Source organism: Mustelus asterias, chromosome 11 (assembly GCF_964213995.1).
Source record: "Mustelus asterias chromosome 11, sMusAst1.hap1.1, whole genome shotgun sequence".
In the NCBI taxonomy this organism is placed as follows: domain Eukaryota; kingdom Metazoa; phylum Chordata; class Chondrichthyes; order Carcharhiniformes; family Triakidae; genus Mustelus; species Mustelus asterias.
The window spans coordinates 65,275,973-65,296,917 of record NC_135811.1 but is presented as its reverse complement, the minus strand read 5'-3'; the positions used below and the strand labels follow the sequence as shown (position 1 = coordinate 65,296,917).

Here is a 20,945-nt window from a genome sequence, read left to right as displayed (position 1 = left end):
AGGAAACCCACACAGACGTGCAAACTCCACATTTATTGGTGATAGATAGCCTGGTTTTGTGAAAGGGAGGTCATGCCTCACTAACTTGATCAAATTTTTCAAGGAAGTGACGAAGATGATAGATGAGGGCAAGGCAGTGGATGTTGTATACATGGACTTCAGTAAAGCCTTTGACAAGGTACCTCATGGTAGACTGATACGAAAGGTGAAGTCACATACGAAAGGAGAGCTGGCAAGATGGATACAGAACTGACTTGGCCATAGAAGACAGAGGGTAACAGTAGAGGGGTGATTTTCTGAATGGAAGGCTGTAACTAGCGGTGTTCCACAGGGATTAGTTCTGGGATCTTTGTTGTTCGTAATATATATAAATGATTTGGAGGAAAATATAGCTGGTCTGATTAGCAAGTTGGCAGATGACACAAAAATTGGTGGATAGTGAAGAGGATTGTCAGAGGATACAGCAAGATATAGACCTGTTGGGGACTTGAGCAGGGAAATGGCAGATGGAGTTTAATCCAGACAAGTGTGAGGCAATGCATTTTGGAAGGTCCAATGCATTAGGAAATATACACTAAATGGTAAAACCCTGATCGGTGCAAGCTTGGAGGGTCAAAGGGCCTGTTCCTGTGCTGTACTGTTCTTTGTTCTTTGTTCATTGCTCTGGCTGTTGCTGCTGTCACCTGATGGGCCACCCCTCTCATCAGTATCCAAACGGAATACTTGTTTAATAGCGGGACAGCCACAGGGGACTCCTGCACTGACTGCCTGCCCCATCGGGCGATCACCCACCTATCTTCCTGGACCTTGGGTTTGACCACGTTTCTGTAACTTCTCTCTATGATGCTCTTCACAACTTGCGTGCTCCTCAGTGCTTCAAACTGCTGCTCAAAATGATCCATTCGTTTGATGAGCAGCTGAAGCTGGTACACTTCCTGCAGACATAATTATTAGGGACACTATTTAGTGTCCATGATTGACCACGACTGAGTACAGTTCTGGTCACCCGATTATAGAAAGGTTATTATTTAACTAGAAAGAGTGCAGAAAAGATTTACTTGATGCTAACAAGAATATGCTGGTTTGAGTTATAAGGCGAGGCTGGATAGACTGGGACTCTTTTCCCTGGACCGTAGGAGACTGAGGGGTGATTTTATAGAGGTCTATAAAATAATGAGGGGCATAGATCAGCTAGAGAGTCAACATTTTTTCCCAAAGGTAGGGGAGTCTAAAACTAGAGGGCATAGGTTTAAGATGAGAGGGGAGAGATACAAAAGTGTCCAGAGGGGCGGTTTTTTCACACAGAGGGTGGTGAGTATCTGGAACAAGCTGCCAGAGGTAATAGTAGAGGCGGGTACAATTTTGTCTTTCAAAAAGCATTTAGATAGTTACATGGGTACGATGGGTACAGTGGGATATTAGCCAAACGCGGGCAATTGGGATGAGCTTAGTGGTTTTAAAAAAAGAGTGGCATGGACAAGTTGAGCCTAAGGGCCTGTTTCCATGCTGTAAACCTCTATGACTCTATGACCACATCTCGCAGGCGGAACACACAACACCACCAACTGACCTGACTAACCCTCTGTTGGCTGTTAAGTTAAATTTTTATTAGCTACCTAAATATTTCAGTTTTTTTTGTATTTTTATTCCAACTCAATCAAATCAAGTCCAATTCAGAGTCTCAACAAGTTGAGACATTCCCAATCCAAGCTGACAAGACAGGGCTCTCACCTCCTGTCTTGGGCTTGATCTACATGATCCAAGCTGATTGGAGTAGACATAGCTCCTCCTCCAAGGCTTGATCTCATTTGCATCTTAGCCAAAAGGCCAAGATGCCACTTTTAAAAATTGCTTCAAATGAAGCTAAAATGTAACCTAATGACTTCAACCAAGCACAGCATTTCGATACTACACTTGATCTTAGCCGAACAAACAGGCCTCCTTACTTACTCACTATATGTACTAGCCTGTACTAACCAGAGATGACCTAATTGCACTAACTCTTTAGAAAGACTGAGACACACTTAGCCTGTAGTGCAGTGAGATTCCTTCTGCAGCACTAAGGGAATGAATGGATCGCTTCTCGGCCTTTTGGCTAAGATCAAGTGTAGTATGGATAGGATGCTGCACTTGGTTGAGGTCATTTGGTTACATTTAAGCTTCATTTGAAGCAATTTTTAGAAGTGGCATCTCGGCCTTTTGGCTAAGATGCAAATGAGATCAAGCCTTGGAAGAGGAGCTCTGCCTACTCCAATCAGCTTGGATCATGTAGATCAAGCCCAAGACAAGAGGTGAGAGCCCTGTCTTGTCAGCTTGGATCGGGAATGTCTCAACTTGTTGAGACTCTGAATTGGACTTGATTTGGTTGAATTGGAATAAAAATACAAAGAAAAAGGGAATGAATGGATAAACAAAAACTAGAGCCTGCTCAGCACTCACAAATCAGAAGCCGTGCTCTCCCTTTTCACCCGAACCAAAGTGATAAAGTCTTCAATACTTACCTGACCTTACCCACTCCGTACCAATCAGCTCTCTCCCTTGTGTCCTCTGCTACTGCAGCAGGGCAAAGACCACTCCAGTTCACTTCCTATTCAGCTCCAACTTACCAATAGCCTCACCCTCACTCTGGATGAGTTTCTCCCACTGGCCGTGTGCAAGCTCACTGGTCTGCAATATTCCTTCATTGCAAATGAAATAACCACGGAAGACAGGAGGAATTTTGCTGACAATCTGTGGCTCACAAACTTTCAGCTTAGTGAGAACATTAACATTGCCAGATGTTCCAGACACTAAGGGTGGAATTTTCCCATCCTGACTGCCATGGGAATCATAGTGAGCAAGAGTGAACCACAGAAAGACCTGTTGACCTCGGGTGGGAATTTCCAGCCTTGGGGCAAGCGCATCCGGAAAATCCCGCCCTGAGTCTTTTGACCAGATTGTGGAGCAGGTCAAAAATCATTCTAGATATTTTCAAACTGCTCATTTGTTCTTTCCATGGCTAGAACTACCTTTCCAGCAGCCTATAAAGATGGCTAGACCTCAGCAGGGAGAGTGTTTCATAGGCTCTCAGCACCTCGAGATGGGAGGAGGTAACTCCTAAATTTACAGCATGGGTACTAACACACCGTTAACAGCCCAAGCTCGAATCTTCTCTCTGCATGCACTAGATTTCTGATTTTGATGGGAGAATGCTACCATTTATTGGATTAGTGGCTCCAATCTGAAACCAATTGAGGATTGGCTGTATAAATTCGAATTTGAGGGGAAAAAAGAGCATTTAGAAAGGTGAAAGTTAATCTAAACATCCAACATGAGCTTACTAAAGGTAAGTCGAGATTTAGAAAATCGTGTTCATTTTGTGGAACAGATAGGCTATATGTACAATATGCAGTTGATATGGAATGTCACAGATAAAATAACATTTGTCATTAGTTTTGGATTGCAGGCACAAAGGTCAAAATTTTTTTAAAATCCTTTCCAGGCTATGGGTGTTGCTGGCTAGGCCAGCATTTATTACCCATCCCTAATTGTTCTTGGGAAGGTGGTGATGAACTGCCTTCTTAAAATGCTGCACTCCCTGTGGTGTAAGTACACCCACTGTGTGTTAGGGAGGGAGTTCCATGATTTTGGCCCAGTGACAGTGGAGGAATGGAGATATATTTCTAAGCCAGGATGGTGAGTAGCTTGGAACTGAACCCAGGTCCCTGGTGCTATGAGGTAGTAGTGCTAACCACTGTGCCACTATGCCACACATGTGTTTCCAGCATATCAGTGCAAAAGAGATTTGCAACTAACTGCAGCCAGAAATGCCAAGTGGATGATCTATCTCACCCTCCTCTTGAGGCCACAGCATCACAGATGTCAGTCTTCAGCCAATTCCATTCACTCCACATGATATCACGTAATGGCTGAAGGCACTGGATACTGCAAAGGCTATGAGCCCTGTGCTCCAAAACTTGCTGTACTGCTAACCAAGCTGTCCTAATCTACCCGGCAATGTGGAAATTTGCTTAGATATGTCCTGTCCACAAAAAGTAGGGCAAATCCGTCACTTCACTGCTTATTCCAAGTAGGGCTCATGGGGAATTGGAGTCTATCCAGACAGGCTCTGGCTGTTAGGCAGGGCATACTCAGATGGGATTCCAGTCCATCACAGGGTACACACACAGACAAACTGAGGGTCACTTTAGCACGGCCAATCCACCTAACCTATACATCTTGGAATGTGGGAGGAAACCCATGCAGACACGGGGAGATCGTGCAGACTCCACACAGTCACCCTAGGCTGGAATTGAACCCAGGCGCTGTGAGGCAGCAGTGCTAACCACTGTGCCACCGTGCCTTCCCCAGGACAAATCAAACCTGGCCAATTACTGCTCCATCAGTCTATTCTTGATCATCAACAAAGTGCTGAAAAGTGTAATTGAAGTGCTATCAAGCAGTACTTACTCAGCACTAACCTGCTCACTGACATTCAGTTTGAGTTTTGCCAGGGTCACTCAGCTCCTGACCTCACTCTAGCTTTGGTTCAAACATGGACAGAAGAACTGAACTCCAGAGGTGAGGTGAGAATGACTGCTCTTGACATCAAAGCCACATTTGACCGAGTGTGGCATCAAGGAGCCCTAGAGAAACTGGAGTCAATGGATATTAGGAGGAACACTCTCCATTGGTTGGTGCCATTCCTAGTATAAAATTTATGATTGTTGTTGGTTACCTGAGTCCCAGGCCATCACTGCAGGACTTTCTCAGGGTAGTGTCCTAGGCCCAACAATCTTTAGCAGCTTCAGCAATGACCTTCCCTCCATCATAAGGTCAGAAGTGAGAGTGTTTGCTCAGGATTTCAAAATTTTCAGTGCCATTCATTCCTTCTCAGATACTGACTGTTTTTCTTGTATTCTAATCCTGTCAATATTCACCCACCCTTCATAACTCTCCAAAAACTCATCTTTTTGATAAAAATTATCCAGATATTGTAACAGGAGCTGTAACCGTTCTTTACTGACGGCATCTACAATCCAGTCAGAAAACCACTTAGTTCTAGCCGGAAGTGACACAGCTAAGGCCATACCTTGCTTTCTCCTCGATATTGTAGTGTCACGCGTCCATTTCAGCCTTCCATTGTCAGTATGGTTTGGCATCCGAGAAGACAGGGGGACAATCAAACATCATAAGTTTGCTTTTACCTTCTGCAGTGGTCATGTCCTGAGTCTGTAGCACCTCTTCAGGCATTACAGAACAAACACCAAGCTATGATGGGTTTTCCTCTGCTACCAATGTCCATCCGGCACTAGGGGTACTTCAGTTGCAAGCAATAAAAGTACTAACTTCAGAAAGTAAATCAAAGAAAAAGTTTAATAAAGAAACTTCATTACACCAACAGGCCACACAAGCTCCCCACAGTCCCCATCTGCTTTCTATTTCAGGGAGACAAGAGATGTAATTGCTGGGCCTCTGACGGAAATCTTTGTCTCTTCATTGGACACAGGTGAGGTCCCTGAGGATTGGAGGATAGCGAATGTGGTACCGTTATTTAAGAAGGGTAGCAGGGATAACCTGGATAATTATAGGCCAGTGAGCTTGATGTCTGTGGTAGGGAAGTTGTGGAGAGGGTTCTTAGAGACAGGATGTATGCGCATTTAGAACGGAACAATCTCATTAGTGACAGACAGCATGGTTTTGTAAGAGGGAGGTCGTGCCTTACAAATTTGGTGGAGTTTTTTGAGAAAGTGACAAAAACGGTTGATGAAGGAAGGGCCGTGGATGTCGTCTATATGGATTTCAGTAAGGCATTTGACAAAGTCCCTCATGGCAGGTTGGTTAAGAAGGTTAAGGCTCATGGGATACAAGGAGAGGTGGCTCGATGAGTAGAAAACTGGCTTGGCCACAGAAGACAGAGGGTAACAGTCGAAGGGTCTTTTTCCGGCTGGAGGTCTGTGACCAGTGGTGTTCCGCAGGGCTCTGTACTGGGACCTCTGCTATTTGTGATATATATAAATGATTTGGAAGAAGGTGTAACTGGTGTAATCAGCAAGTTTGCAGATGACACGAAGATGGCTGGACTTGCGGATAGCGAAGAGCATTGTCGGACAATACAGCAGGATATAGATAGGCTGGAAAATTGGGCAGAGAAATGGCAGATGGAATTTAGAACATAGAACATTACAGCGCAGTACAGGCCCTTCGGTACTCGATGTTGCGCCGACCAGTGGAACCAATCTAAAGCCCCTCTAATCTACACTCTTCCAATATCATCCATATGTTTATCCAATAACCATTTGAATGCTCTTAATGTTGACGAGTCCACTACTGCTGCAGGTAGGGCATTCCACGCCCTTACTATGCTCTGAGTAAAGAACCTACCTCTAACATCTGTCCTATATCTCTCACCCCTCAATTTAAAGCTATGTCCCCTCGTGCTAGCCATCACCATCCGAGGAAAAAGTCTCTCACTATCCACCCTATCTAATCCTCTGATCATCTTGTATGCCTCTATTAATAGAGGCATACAAGATGATCAGAGGATTAGATACAAGCAGAGGAAAACCCATCATAGCTTGGTGTTTGTTCTGTAATGCCTGAAGAGGTGCTACAGACTCAGGACATGACCACTGCAGAAGGTAAAAGCAAACTTATGATGTTTGATTGTCCCCCTGTCTTCTTGGATGCCAAACCATACTGACAATGGAAGGCTGAAATGGACGCGTGACACTACAATATCGAGGAGAAAGCAAGGTATGGCCTTAGCTGTGTCACTTCCGGCTAGAACTAAGGGGACATAGCTTTAAATTGAGGGGTGATAGATTCAGGACAGATGTTAGAGGTAGGTTCTTTACTCAGAGCATAGTAAGGGCGTGGAATGCCCTGCCTGCAGCAGGAGTAGACTCGTCAACATTAAGAGCATTCAAATGGTTATTGGATAAACATATGGATGATATTGGAAGAGTGTAGATTAGAGGGGCTTTAGATTGGTTCCACTGGTCGGCGCAACATCGAGTACCGAAGGGCCTGTACTGCGCTGTAATGTTCTATGTTCTAAATTCCATCTGCCATTTCTCTGCCCAATTTTCCAGCCTATCTATATCCTGCTGTATTGTCCGACAATGTTAATCGCTATCCGCAAGTCCAGCCATCTTCGTGTCATCCGCAAACTTGCTGATTACACCAGTTACACCTTCTTCCAAATCATTTATATATATCACAAATAGCAGAGGTCCCAGTACAGAGCCCTGCGGAACACCACTGGTCACAGACCTCCAGCCGGAAAAAGACCCTTCGACTGTTACCCTCTGTCTTCTGTGGCCAAGCCAGTTTTCTACTCATCGAGCCACCTCTCCTTGTATCCCATGAGCCTTAACCTTCTTAACCAACCTGCCATGAGGGACTTTGTCAAATGCCTTACTGAAATCCATATAGACGACATCCACGGCCCTTCCTTCATCAACCGTTTTTGTCACTTAACCTTCTTCTCTCTAACGAAAACAACCTCAAGCCCCTCAGCCTTTCCTCATATGATTTTCCCACCATACCAGGCAACATCCTGGTAAATCTCCTCTGCACCCTTTCCAACACTTCCACATCCTTCCTATAATGCCTTTGCCTCGTACATCTCCTTCAAACCTTGCTCCACACACCCTAAACTTATGCCCCCGAGTAATTGACTCTTCCATCCTGGGAAAAAGCTTCTAATTATCCATTCTGTCCATGCTCCCCATAATCTTGTAGACTTCTATCAGACCACCCCTCAACCTTCGTCGTTCCAGTGATAACAAACCAAGTTTCTCCAACCTCTCCTCATAGCTATTGCCCTCCATACCAGGCAACATCCTGGTAAATCTTTTCTGTACCCTCTCCAAAGCCTCCACATTCTTCTGGGAGTGTGGCGACCAGAATTGAACATTATATTCCAAGTGCGGCCTAACTAAGGTTCTATGAAGCTGCAACATGACTTGCCAATTTTTAAACTCAATGCCCCGGCTGATGAAGGCAAGCATGCCATATGCCTTCTTGAATACCTTTTCCAGCTGCGTTGCCATTACCTGTTTACCTGTACACCCAGATCCCTCTGCCTATCAATACTCTTAAGGGTTCTATCGTTTACTGTATATTTCCCATCTGTATCAGACCTCCCTGTTGCAGCATTACCTCACATTTGTCCGGATTAAACTCCATCTGCCATCTCTCTGCCCAAGTTTCCAACTGATCTATATTCTGCTGTTTCCTCCAATGATCCTCATCACTATCCACAATGTGTGTAGCTTTGGTCTTAAAGGATATTAAAATAAAATTATTATAATAGTTCTTAAACTAATTGAGAAAATTCTGAAGAAAAGGCATGGGTTAATTAAAGTCCTGTTGGACTTTAACCTGGTGTTGTTAAACTTCTTACTTAATTATGGATAGTCAGCACTGCTTCATCAGAAGGAGGTCATACTTAACAAATTTGATTGAATTTTTTGAGGAGGTGACCAGATGTGTAGATGAGGGCACTGCAGTTGATGTCGTTTATATGGATTTCAGCAAAGCCTTTGACAAGGTCCCACATGGGAGATGTGTGAAGAAGGTAAATTCACATGGAATACAGGGTAATTTGATAAAAGTGGATTCAAAATTGGCTCAGTTGTAGGAGTCAGAGGGTGATGACACAAGGTTGCTTTAGTGACTGGAAGGTAGTGTCCAGTGGAATACCACAAAGATCTGTGCTGAGTCCCCTATTATTCATTATTTATATACATAACATAGATGAATGTATGGGGGGTAGGATTAGTAAGTTTGCGGATGACACAAAGATTGGACAGGTGGTTAACAGTGAGGTGAGTGTCTTGGGCTACAAGAAGATATAGATGGAATGGTCAAATGGGCAGATGGAATTAAACCCTGAAAAATGTGAGGTGATAGACTTTGGAAGGAGCGATTTGACAAGGAAATATTCAATAAACAATATGACACGAGGAATTTCTGTGGAACAAAGGGACCTTGGCTTGCTTGTCCATAGATCTCTGAAGACGGAAGGGCATATTAGAAGGGTGGTGAAAAAGGCATATGGGACACTTGCCTTTATCAATCGAGGCATAGATTACAAAAACAGGGAAGTCATGTTGGTGTTGTATAGAACTTTGGTGAGGCCACAGCTAGAGTGCTGTGTGCAGTTCTGGTCACCACATTATAGGATGGATGTGATTGCACTGGAGGGGGTGCAGAGGTGATTCACCAGGATGCTGCCTGGGATGGAAAATCCCAAGGCTTCTTTTACATATATAAAGAGCAAGAGAATAGCCAGGGAGAGGGTTGGCCCACTCAAGGAGAGGGAAGGGAATCTATGCATGGAGCCAGAGGAAATGGGTGAGGTATTAAATGAGTACTTTGTGTCAGTATTTACCAAAGACAAGGACTTGGCAGATGATGAGTCTGGGAAAGGGTGTGTAGATACTTTGAGTCATGTTGAGATGAAAAAGGAGGAGGTTTTAGGGTTCTTGAGAAACATTAAGGTAGACAAGACCCCAGGGCCTGATGGGATATACCCCAAAATACTGAGAGAGGCAAGGGAGGAAATTTGCTGGGGCATTGAGAGATATCTTTGTATCCTCACTGGCTACAGGGGAGGTCATGAGTGTGGGTCCACCCGGGCAGATTATGATGAAGCAGCAACTTGCTGTGGATTCGCTGCCATTGAGGACATTGGGCTGAGCAGAGACTGATAGCCAAGCTCCGCACACATGAGGACGGCCTCAACCGGGATCTTGGGTTCATGTCACACTATCTGTAACCCCCACGACTTACCTGGGCTTGCAAAATCTCACTAACTGTCCTGTCTGGAGACAATACATATCTCTTTAACCTGTGCTTAACGCTCTCTCCACCCACATTGTCTCTACCTTTAAGACTTGATTACCGGTAAAGACTCGCATTCCAACCATTATTTTGTAAATTGAGTTTGTGTCTTGATATGCCCTGTTTGTGAACAGAACTCCCACTTACCTGACGAAGGAGCAGCGCTCCGAAAGCTAGTGGCATTTACTACCAAATAAACCTGTTGGACTTTAACCTGGTATTGTGAGACTTCTTACAGGGGAGGTCCCAGAGGATTGGAGAATAGCCAATGTTGTTCCTTTGTTTAAGAAGGGTAGCAAGAATAATCCAGGTAATTACAGGCCGGTGAGCCTTATGTCAGTGGTAGGGAAATTATTGGAGAGGATTCTTCGAGACAGGATTTACTCCCACTTGGAAATAAGTGAACGTATTAGTGAGAAGCAACCTGGTTTTGTGAAAGGGAGGTCATGTCTCACTAACTTGATCGAGTTTTTCGAGGAAGTGACGAAGATGATTGATGAGGGTAGGGCAGTGGATGTTGTCTACGTGGACTTCAGTAAGGCCTTTGACAAGGTTTGTCATGGCAGACTGGTGCAGAAAGTGAAGTCGCTTGCGATCAGAGGTGAGATGGCAAGGTGGATACAGAACTGGCTCGGTCATAGAAGACAGAGGGTAGCAGTGGAAGGGTGCGTTTCTGAATGGAGGGCTGTGACAAGCGGCATTCCTCAGGGATCAGTGATGGGACTTTTGCTGTTTGTAATATATACAAGTGATTTGGAGGAAAATGAACTGGTGTGATTAGTAAGTTTGCTGATGACACAAAAGTTGGTGGATTTGCGGATAGCGCTGAGGACCATCTGAGGATACAGCAGGATATAGATCGGTTGGAGGCTTGGGCAGAAAGATGGCAGATGGAGTTTAATCCGGACAAATGTGAGGTAATGCATTTTGGAAGGTCTAATACAGGTAGGAAATATACAGTAAATGGCAGAACCCTGAAGAGTATTGATACGCAGAGGGATCTGGGTGTACAGGTACACAGGTCACTGAAAGTGGCAACGCAGGTGGAGAAGGTAGAAATCATAGAAATCATAGAAACCCTACAGTACAGAAAGAGGCCATTCGCCCCATCGAGTCTGCACCGACCACAATCCCACCCAGGCCCTACTCCCATATCTACCCACTAATCCCTCCAACCTATGCATCTCAGGACACTAAGGGCAATTTTTAGCATGGCCAATCAACCTAACCCGCACATCTTTGGACTGTAGTCAAGAAGGCATACGGCATGCTTGCCTACATCGGCCGGGGCATTGAGTTTAAAAATTGGCAAGTCAGGTTGCAGCTTTATGGAACCTTAGTTAGGCTGCGTTTGGAATATAGTGTTCAATTCTGGTCGCCACACTACCAGAAGGATGTGGAGGCTTTGGAGAGGGTACAGAAAAGATTTACCAGGATGTTGCCTGGCATGGAGGGCATTAGCTATGAGGAGAGGTTGGAGAAACTTGGTTTGTTCTCACTGGAACCACGGAGGTTGAGGGGCGACCTGATAGAAGTCTACAAGGTTATGGGGGGCATGGGCAGAGTGGATAGTCAGAAGGTTTTTCCCAGGGTGGAAGAGTCAATTACTAGGGAGCATAGGTTTAAGGTGCAAGGGGCAAGGTTTAAAGGAGATGTACGAGGCAAGTTTTTTACACAGAGGGTGGTGGGTGCCTGGAACTCACTGCGGGGGAGGTAGTGGAAACAGATACAATAGTGAGTTTTAAGGGGCGTCTGGACAAATACATGAATAGGATGGTAATGGAGGATGTGATCCTCGGAAGAGGGGGTTTTAGTTCAGTCGGGCAGCATGGTCGGTGCAGGCTTGGAGGCCGAAGAGCCTGTTCCTGTGCTGTAATTTTCTTTGTTCTTTTCGAAACTCTACACAGTACATATCCCTCTATTCTCTGCCTATTCATGTATCTGTCAAAATGCCTCTTAAACATTGCTATTGTATCGGCTTCTACTACCTCCTCTGTCAGCGCATTCCAGGCACTTACCACCCTCTGTGCAAAAAACGTGCCTCTAACTTCTCCTATAAACTTTTCTGTTTTTACCTTAAACCTATGTCCCTTCGTAGCTGACATTTCTACCCTGAGTAAAAGACTCAAGATGTGGAGATGCCGGCGTTGGACTGGGGTAAACACAGTAAGAAGTTTAACAACACCAGGTTAAAGTCCAACAGGTTTATTTGGTGGCAAAAGCCACACAAGCTTTCGGAGCTCCAAGCCCCTTCTTCAGGTGAGTGGGAAATCTGTGTCACCTGCAAATTCCCACTCACCTGAAGAAGGGGGTTGGAGCTCCGAAAGCTTGTGTGGCTTTTGCTACCAAATAAACCTGTTGGACTTTAACCTGGTGTTGTTAAACTCCTTAAAAAGACTCAAAGCACAGTTTCACATTTCTACCCTAGGAAAAAGACTCATAGCACAGTTTACATATTGTTCAAACAAAATAAGAAGCTTAACTTTTAACAGTTGAACAATACCTAACAATGCTAGGATATTGTACGAGAGGATTGGGAAATCTTTAAAGGTCAGCAGAAAGCCACGAAAAAAGCTATAAAGCGATAAAGAAAAGTAAGATGGATTATGAGAGAAAACTAGCTCAGAATATAAAAGCAGATAGCAAACGTTTCTGCAAATATATAAAATGAAAAGTAAACATTGGTCCTTTAGAGGACGAGAAGGGGGGTGTAATAACTGGAAATGAGAAAATGGCTGAGGCATTGAACAGGTATTTTGCGTCGGTCTTCACAGTGGAAGACACAAATAACATGCCAAAAATTGATGACAGGAAGGCTATGGCAGGTGAGAACCTAGAAACTATTATCACGAAAGAGGTAGTGTTGGGCAAGTTAATGGGGCTAAAGGTAGACAAGTCTCCTGGCCCTGATGGAATGCATCCCAGGGTACTAAAAGAGATGGCGGGAGAAATAGAAAATGCACTAGTGGTAATTTACCAAAATTCGCTGGACTCTGGGGTGGTTCCCGCAGATTGGAAAACAGCAAATGTGACGCCACTGTTTATAAAAGGAGGTAGACAAAAGGCAGGTAACTATAGGCTGGTTAGCTTAACTTCTGTAGTAGGGAAAATGTTTGAATCTATCATCAAGGAAGAAATAGTGAGAGATCTGGATATAAATTGTCCCATTGGTAAGACGCAGCATGGGTTCATGAAGGGAAGGTCATGTTTGACTAATTTGGTGGAATTCTTTGAGAACATTACATGTGCAGTGGACAATGGGGAAGCTGTGGATGTGGTGTATCTGGATTTCCAGTAGGCATTTGACAAGGTGCCACACCAAAGACTGCTGCATAAGATAAAGGTGCACGGTGTTACGGGTAATGTATTAGCATGGATAGAGGATTGGTTAACTAACAGAAAGCAAAGAGTGGGGGTAAATGGGTGTTTTTCTGGTTGGCGATCAGTGACCAGTGGTGTGCCTCAGGGATCAGGATTTTGACCGCAATTGTTTACGATTTACATAGATGATTTGGAGTTGGGGACCAAGTGTAGTGTGTCAAAATTTGCAGATGACACTAAGATGGGTGGCAGAGCAAAGTGTGCAGAGGACGCTGAAAGTCTGCAAAGGGATATCGATAGTCTAAGTGAGTGGGCGAGTGTCTGGCAGATGGAGTACAATGTTGGTGAATGTGAGGTCATCCATTTTGGTAGGAATAACAGCAAAATGGACTATTATTTAAATGGTAAAAAATTGCAGCATGCTGCTATGCAAAGGGACCTGGGTGTCCTTGTGCAGGAATCTCAAGGAGTTGGTTTGTAGGTGCAGCAGGTAATTAAGAAGGCAAATGGAATTTTGTCCTTCACTGCTAGAGGGATGGAGTTTAAAAACAGCGAGGTTATGTTGCAGCTATATAAGGTGCTGGTGAGGCCACACCTGGAGCATTGTGTACAGTTTTGGTCTCCTTACTTGAGAAAGGATATACTGGCACTGGAGGGGGTGCACAGGAGATTCACTAGGTTGATTCCGGAGTTGAGAGGATTGGTTTATGAGGAGAGACTGAGTAGACTGGGACTAGACTCATTGGAATTCAGAAGAATGAGGGGAGATCTTATAGAAACATATAAGATTATGAAGGGAATAAATGAAATAGAAGCAGGGAAGTTGTTTCCACTGGCGGATGAAACTAGAACTAGGAGGCATAGTCTCAAAATAAGGGGAAGCAGATTTAGGACTGAGTTGAGGAGGAACTTCTGCACACAAAGGGTTGTGAATCTGTGGAATTCCCTGCCCAGGGAAGCAGTTGAGGCTACCCCATTGAATGTTTTTAAGGCAAGGATAGATAAATTTTTGAACAGTAAAGGAATTAAGGGTTATGGTGAGCGGGCGGGTAAGTGGAGCTGAGTCCACGAAAAGATCAGCCATGATCTTATTGAATGGTGGAGCAGGCTCGAGTGGCCAGATGGCCAACTCCTGCTCCTAGTTCTTATGCTCTTATGTTCTTAAAGTGAAAGGAAATAATTAGAATTTCTAACTTATCACTATTTCCATTCCAATTAAGTAATATTTTTTGTATAGACTTAAAACACACTTTAAATGTAGTAAGCTAATGTAGGTATACTTGTTTTGTCTTGGATAACAGCCATGAAGGTTTGCAGAGAAAGACTTTTCAGAGACAGAGGGAGCAGCTTGAAGATTTCTATCTTTCAACAGCTCTCTCCAGCCACTGAACACAGAAATCTGTTTTGCTTTGCCACAAACCTGGCTCCTCCTAAAAGCTACATCACATGACCCTGCAAATCTAAAGCCACATTCCATTCCATTAATAAAAAAACATCCAGGGGTCCTTTCTCATTTATAAGCAAAACACAAATAGCTTTATTCTAAACAAACATTACAGGGTTAAAATGAGTAATGCTTTCCAGCATCTACTCTATTTCCTCCGGGCCTACCGACTTCTTTGAGAAAAAAAGTGAACTTTAAACACTCAACAGAAACATAAAAGATACCAATAGCACAGCATCATCACCAGACTGGCAACATCGGGCCTGATTTTACCATTTTCAGTCTAAGTGCCAAATCTGGGCATCAAATAGATCCGAGCCTGGAATCCTCTTTCCAGCACACCCATATGCGTTTTGCCGGTTCCAGTCCGAACCATGCAGTGGGCGGGGCTTAGCGCTGCCGGACCGATCGGAGCCCTGAACTGCGCATGCGCAGTTCGAAAAAAAATCTGAAGCAGCGCACCCAGGCGGGGAGAAGAAAGCAGAGAGAGCAACTCTCTGACCCAGATCATCTTGGGGGCGGGGGGTGGGGCGGGGGGGGGGGGTGGTGGGGGTGGGGGTGGGAAGAGGAGAGGGGGTGTGATGGATCATCCTCTGGGGGGGGGGGGGGGGTTGGTGGGTGGATGGGGGAATGTATGGCAGTGTGTGATGAGAGAACAAAGAACAATACAGCACAGGAACAGGCCCTTCGGCCCTCCAAGCCCCGCGCTGCTCCCTGGTCTAAACTAGACCATTCTTTTGTATCCCGCCATTCCCACCCCGTTCATATGGCTATCTAGATAAGTCTTAAACATTCCCAGTGTGTCCGCCTCCACCACCTTGTCTGGCAGCGCATTCCAGGCCCCCACCACCCTCTGTGTAAAATATGCCCTTCTGATATCTGTGTTAAACTTCCTCCCCTTCACCTTGAACCTATGACCCCTCGTGAACGTCACCACCGACCTGGGGAAAAGCTTCCCACTGTTCACCCTATCATTGCCTTTCATAATTTTATACACCTCTATTAAGTCTCCCCTCATCCTCCGTCTTTCCAGGGAGAACAACCCCAGTTTACCCAATCTATCCTCATAACTAAGCCCCTCCATGCCAGGCAACATCCTGGTAAACCTCCTCTGTACTCTCTCCAAAGCCTCCACGTCCTTCTGGTAGTATGGCGACCAGAACTGGATGCAGTATTCCAAGTGCAGCCGAACTAACGTTCTATACATCTGCAACATCAGACCCCAACTTTTATACTCTATGCCCCGTCCTATTATGGCAAGCATGCCATATGCCTTCTTCACCACCTTCTCCACCTGTGACGTCACCTTCTAGGATCTGTGGACTTGCACACCCAGTTCTCTCTGCGTATCTACACCCTTTATGGTTCTGTCATTTATCATATAGCTCCTCCCTACATTATTTCTATCAAAATGCATCACTTCGCATTTATCAGGATTGAACTCCATCTGCCATTTCTTTGCCTAAATTTCCAGCCTATCTATATCCTTCTGTAGCTTCTGACAATGCTCCTCATTATCTGCAAGTCCTGCCAATTTTGTGTCGTCCACAAACTTACTGATCACCCCGGTTACACCTTCTTCCAGATCGTTTATATAAATCACAAACAGCAGAGGTCCCAATACAGAGCCCTGCGGAACACCACTAGTCACAGGCCTCCAGCCGGAAAAAGACCCTTCCACTACCACCCTCTGTCTTCTGTGACCAAGCCAGTTCTCCACCCATCTAGCCACCTCCCCCTTTATCCCATGAGATCCAACCTTTTTCACCAGCCTACCATGAGGGACTTTGTCAAACGCTGTACTAAAGTCCAGAGAGACGACATCCACGGCCCTTCCCTTATCAACCATTCTGGTCACTTCTTCAAAAAACTCCACCAGGTTAGTGAGGCATGACCTCCCTCTCCCTCTCACAAAACCATGCTGACTATCGTTAATGAGTTTATTCCTTTCTAAATGCACATACATCCTATCTCTAAGGACCTTCTCCAACAACTTCCCCACCACGGACGTCAAGCTCACTGGCCTATAATTACCTGGGTTATCCTTCCTACCCTTCTTAAATAACGGGACCACATTAGCTATCCTCCAATCCTCTGGGACCTCACCTGCGTCCAGTGACGAGACAAAGATTTGCGTCAGAGGCCCAACGATTTCATCTCTCGTCTCCCTGAGCAGCCTGGGATAGATTCCATCAGGCCCTGGGGATTTGTCAGTCTTTATCTTCTCGAACAAACCGAACACTTCCTCCCTTGTAATGGAGATTTTCTCCAACGGTTCAACACTCCCCTCCGAGACACTCCCAGTCAACACATCCCTCTCCTTTGTGAATACCGACGCAAAGTATTCATTTAGGATCTCCCCTACTTCTTTGGGCTCTAAGCATAATTCCCCACTTTTGTCCCTGAGAGGTCCGATTTTTTCCCTGACAACCCTTTTGTTCCTAACGTATGAATAAAATACCTTGGGATTCTCCTTAATCCTGTCTGCCAAGGACATTTCGTGACCCCTTTTTGCCCTTCTAATTCCCTGTTTGAGTTCTTTCCTACTTTCTTTGTACTCCTCCAGAGCTCCCTCCGTTTTTAGCTGCCTGGACCTAACATACGCCTCTCTTTTCTTTTTGACCAGTCCCTCAATTTCCCTGGTTATCCACGGTTCTCGAATCCTACCCTTCCTATCCTTTTTTACAGGCACATGCCTGTCCTGTAGCCCTAACAACTGTTCCTTAAAAGACTCCCACATGCCAGATGTGGATTTACCCTCAAACAGCTTCTCCCAATCAAGAGCTGCCTAATCCCGCTAAAGTTAGCCTTCCCCCAATCCAACACCTTACCCTTGGGACACCACTCATCCTTTTCCATCACTATCCTAAAACTCACAGAATTGTGGTCACTATTTGCCACATGTTCCCCTACCGAAACTTTGAAGACCTGACCGGGCTCATTCCCCAGTACTAGGTCCAGTATAGCCCCCTCTCTAGTCGGGCTATCTACATATTGTTCCAAAGAACCCTCCTGTACGCATTTTACAAATTCCTCCCCATTCAGAGTCCCAGCTCTCAGTGATTTCCAGTCTATACCAGGGAAATTGAAGTCTCCCACTACAACAACCCTATTTTTCCTGCACCTATCCAGTATCTCCTGACATATCCGTTCTTCCACTTCCCTTGTGCTGTTGGGGGGCCTGTAGTATACCCCCAACATAGTGACTGCGCCCTTCCTGTTTCTAAGCTCCACCCAGAGTGACTCGTTACACGACCCCTCTGAATTGTCCTCCCTCTGCACCGCTGTAATATGCTCTCCAACTAATACTGCTACTCCCCCACCTTTTTTGGCCCCTCCTCTGTCTCGCCTAAAACACTTGTATCCCGGAATATTCAGCTGCCAGTCCTGTCCCTCTTTCAACCAAGTCTCTGTCACCTCAACCACATCCAAATTCCTCGTGAGCATCCACATTCCACAGAGACTGTGTTATTTTTCTTGATGAAGAGCTTCAATGAATACTTCTAACTTCTCTTGAATCTCACGAACCCTTTTGAGGTCCTCTGCCAGTTGAACTCACCTTCCTGTCAACAGTTGAATTTTTTTAGCATGGTCATCAGCAAAACCCTCCAACACTTCTTTCACATTCTTTTCGAGGCCTTTCACTTCAGTATTTGTTAGCTGTTGTCGGAGTGTGTTTGCTGTAATAGCTAGCATTCGCTGAATGCGCCAGAACAGGATAACGTTATTGCATTCAATCTCAGCATCTACAAAATGCCTTTGGTAATAGTGGAAACCTCTTCTGCAAAGATTACAATGGTTCAGTGATTCCATTAGGAAGTGTTTTCGGTAAACTTGGTGCCAAGTATCTTTAATCAGAATGGTGTCCACATCTACATTTTTGGCCTCCAGGTTTTTACGAACTGTTGTAACACAGACTGGGCAGCAGGAAGGTAAATATTCTCTATCACATGTGTAGAGACTCTTTCCCACAGTTTCCTTTGTAGAATCTCTTCCCAGTGTTTTGGAGTAACCTGACCTAAGCTGATCACTTCATCCAGAATTCCATTCTTCGCCTTCTCGTATAGTTCATTTCTGTCGAGTTCCCTCAGCCGAGGATAGTTGTTCTTCCATTCAGTTTCAAGGTTGAAGCGAGTAGCTTTAAATGCATCAGCCTGTTGTTCCACAGACCCGCGCACCATCTTCCAGAAACAGTCTGAAACTGCTCGGCTCAAGTTCTTAAATGTCACTTGATGTGCTTTCAGCATCCCTGTCTTCAACAATTTTGAATTCTGAAAGAACTCTCCTTCATAATCTTTTATGGGATCAATACCTTCATTGGTGTTGCCTCTACCGGCAACAACTGCAAAGTAACCCAAAACCTTCATTGGAAACAACTTGTCTTCCACAATCTGTTGAATCCGACCTGGACTGGCAAGGTTTTGCTCAGCTAGATCCACTTTGGTCAACACAAAGATGGTCCTTGTGGGTCCATCTGGCCATCCATTTCCTGGAAGAAACCTTGCAAACCCGTCTTCGAGATACTGAATCTGTAATTCGTAATACAGTGGGGCCAGATTGGCAAGAAAGGTGGTTCTACTGGAAATCACGGTCTCCAGAACAGCATGTTCGAAATGAAACCAAAACCGAACTGGAACGGCTGCTAAACATCACTGAAGAACATACAGCTTATCTTGCTAACGGAAGGATGGTGGAGGGAGACCAGCGATCGAGGTAGGTTGGGGGTGTGCTCTGCCGAGGGGGGCCTGCCTCCCAGGGGTGTCCGATCCCGGGGGGGGAGGGGGGTGGGGGGTCTGCCGGGGGGGGGTCTGCCTCCCAGGGGTGTCCGAACCGGATGGGGGGGTGGGGTCTGCCAGGGGGGCCTGCCTCTCAGGGGGGTCTGATCCGGGTGGGGGGGGGGGGGGTCTGCCGGGGTGGTTAGCGGGGGGGGTCCGCGAAGGATGGTCGAGGAGGATGGGCTTCGGAGGTTCCCCTGCAGAATAGAAATCCGCTTCGGACTTTTATTCTGCAGGTCGCTAAAAGCGCGGATTTGGAACGGGCCAGAAGACGGTAAAGTGGGATTTGGTGGTAGGGTTGGGCGTGCAGTTCATTAAGTCGATTTAAATGCATGCTAATGCATTTAAATCATCGGGCCGTCCGATTCGGGCGATCTCCTCGGAATCGGGTGCAAATCGCGGTATAGGCCCGACGCCCAACTTTACCACGATTTCCCGGGCCCATCCAGTCAGAGAACCTCACCATTCGAGTCCACTGACCGTGTATCATTCAGAATGATTGTACGGAAACATCTCCTTTATTGACATCCTTCTCATATTTGGTTAGAGGTTGAGGAAACCTACCAGGTTCTGTAAACAAGATTAATTTGTATCCAAATACATTTCCGGCAGCCTTCAATTGGTGTTGAATGGGAGTGATACCATAGAGATATGCAAATTAATCCCCCCAGTAAATGGGTCAGTTGAATAAAAGTGAGCTGTTTAAATATTGTTGATGGCAAATACATTCCAACAAGTACAACAACCTTTCAGGAGATAAAGGAGCTCAGAACTGGCAGCTGAAAACATCCAGATTCAGGTACAATTGTCTCTTACTTTCTTATCTCAAGTGATTATTCACTTATTATATTAATTTAACCAATTTGCAAACATTTGATAGGAAATCTGTCATAAACAGTAGGCTGGACTGGGATTGTGATATGTGCTAAGTTACATTCTTTCTAGTCTGAGTGTCCAACTAAAACAATCAAAGTGTCTTTGAAATGTGTGTTCTCTAAACTCTCTCTGGAGCCTTCGGGGGCACTATCAAGACATTTAAACCCTGTGCCCTTATCTACGCAAAACCAACTCCTGTCGTTTTGGGAATAACCACATCTTAATTTTTCGATCATGCCTTTATTTGAAATGTACATTTAAATCTTTGTTACAATGAATTACATGGGATACATGATGCAAGAGATGGGCTATTCAGCCCCGTCACTCAGTGCTCCAAATTTTCTCATGTAATCTGCCACCATAACTATCTACTCCCTTATGCTTCAAATTCCTGTTTAACTTCCAGTTCACACCACCAAAACAGATCACCAGAAACGCAAAACTTTTCCAGCTCAGGAGGAGGCGTCTGCATTGCCTCTTTGAATCAACGACTAAGACACATTCTTCCTTTACACGATGGTCTAATTCCCTGTGGAATTCTTCTGTTGAATTTGCTATTAGGCAGAGAATTCCAGACCCTAACCACGGACAGTGTGAAAGCCATTCTCCCAAAAGTGCTGAATTGGCGAGAAAACTGGTCGAAATCATGACTGTTTTTTCAGTGCAACCCACCCACAGACATCGCTGGCCCCCACAAA

The 20,945-nt window shown here is 45.2% G+C and overlaps 1 protein-coding gene and 1 pseudogene across 1 annotated transcript in view; one reads left to right on the top strand and one right to left on the bottom strand.

Moving 5' to 3' along the window:
• Positions 1-20,945, bottom strand: part of LOC144500256 (cell division cycle and apoptosis regulator protein 1-like) — a 107,327-nt gene that overhangs the window by 4,447 nt on the left and 81,935 nt on the right. The window contains exons 12-15 of the mRNA XM_078222931.1: positions 18,615-18,957; positions 18,156-18,498; positions 2,607-2,730; positions 793-935 (exon numbers count right to left, since the gene is read on the bottom strand). Coding sequence (XP_078079057.1) covers positions 793-935; positions 2,607-2,730; positions 18,156-18,498; positions 18,615-18,957 — 953 coding nt within the window. The remainder of the gene's footprint in view (positions 1-792; positions 936-2,606; positions 2,731-18,155; positions 18,499-18,614; positions 18,958-20,945) is intronic.
• LOC144501072 (U2 spliceosomal RNA) lies at positions 2,076-2,277 on the top strand (annotated as a pseudogene).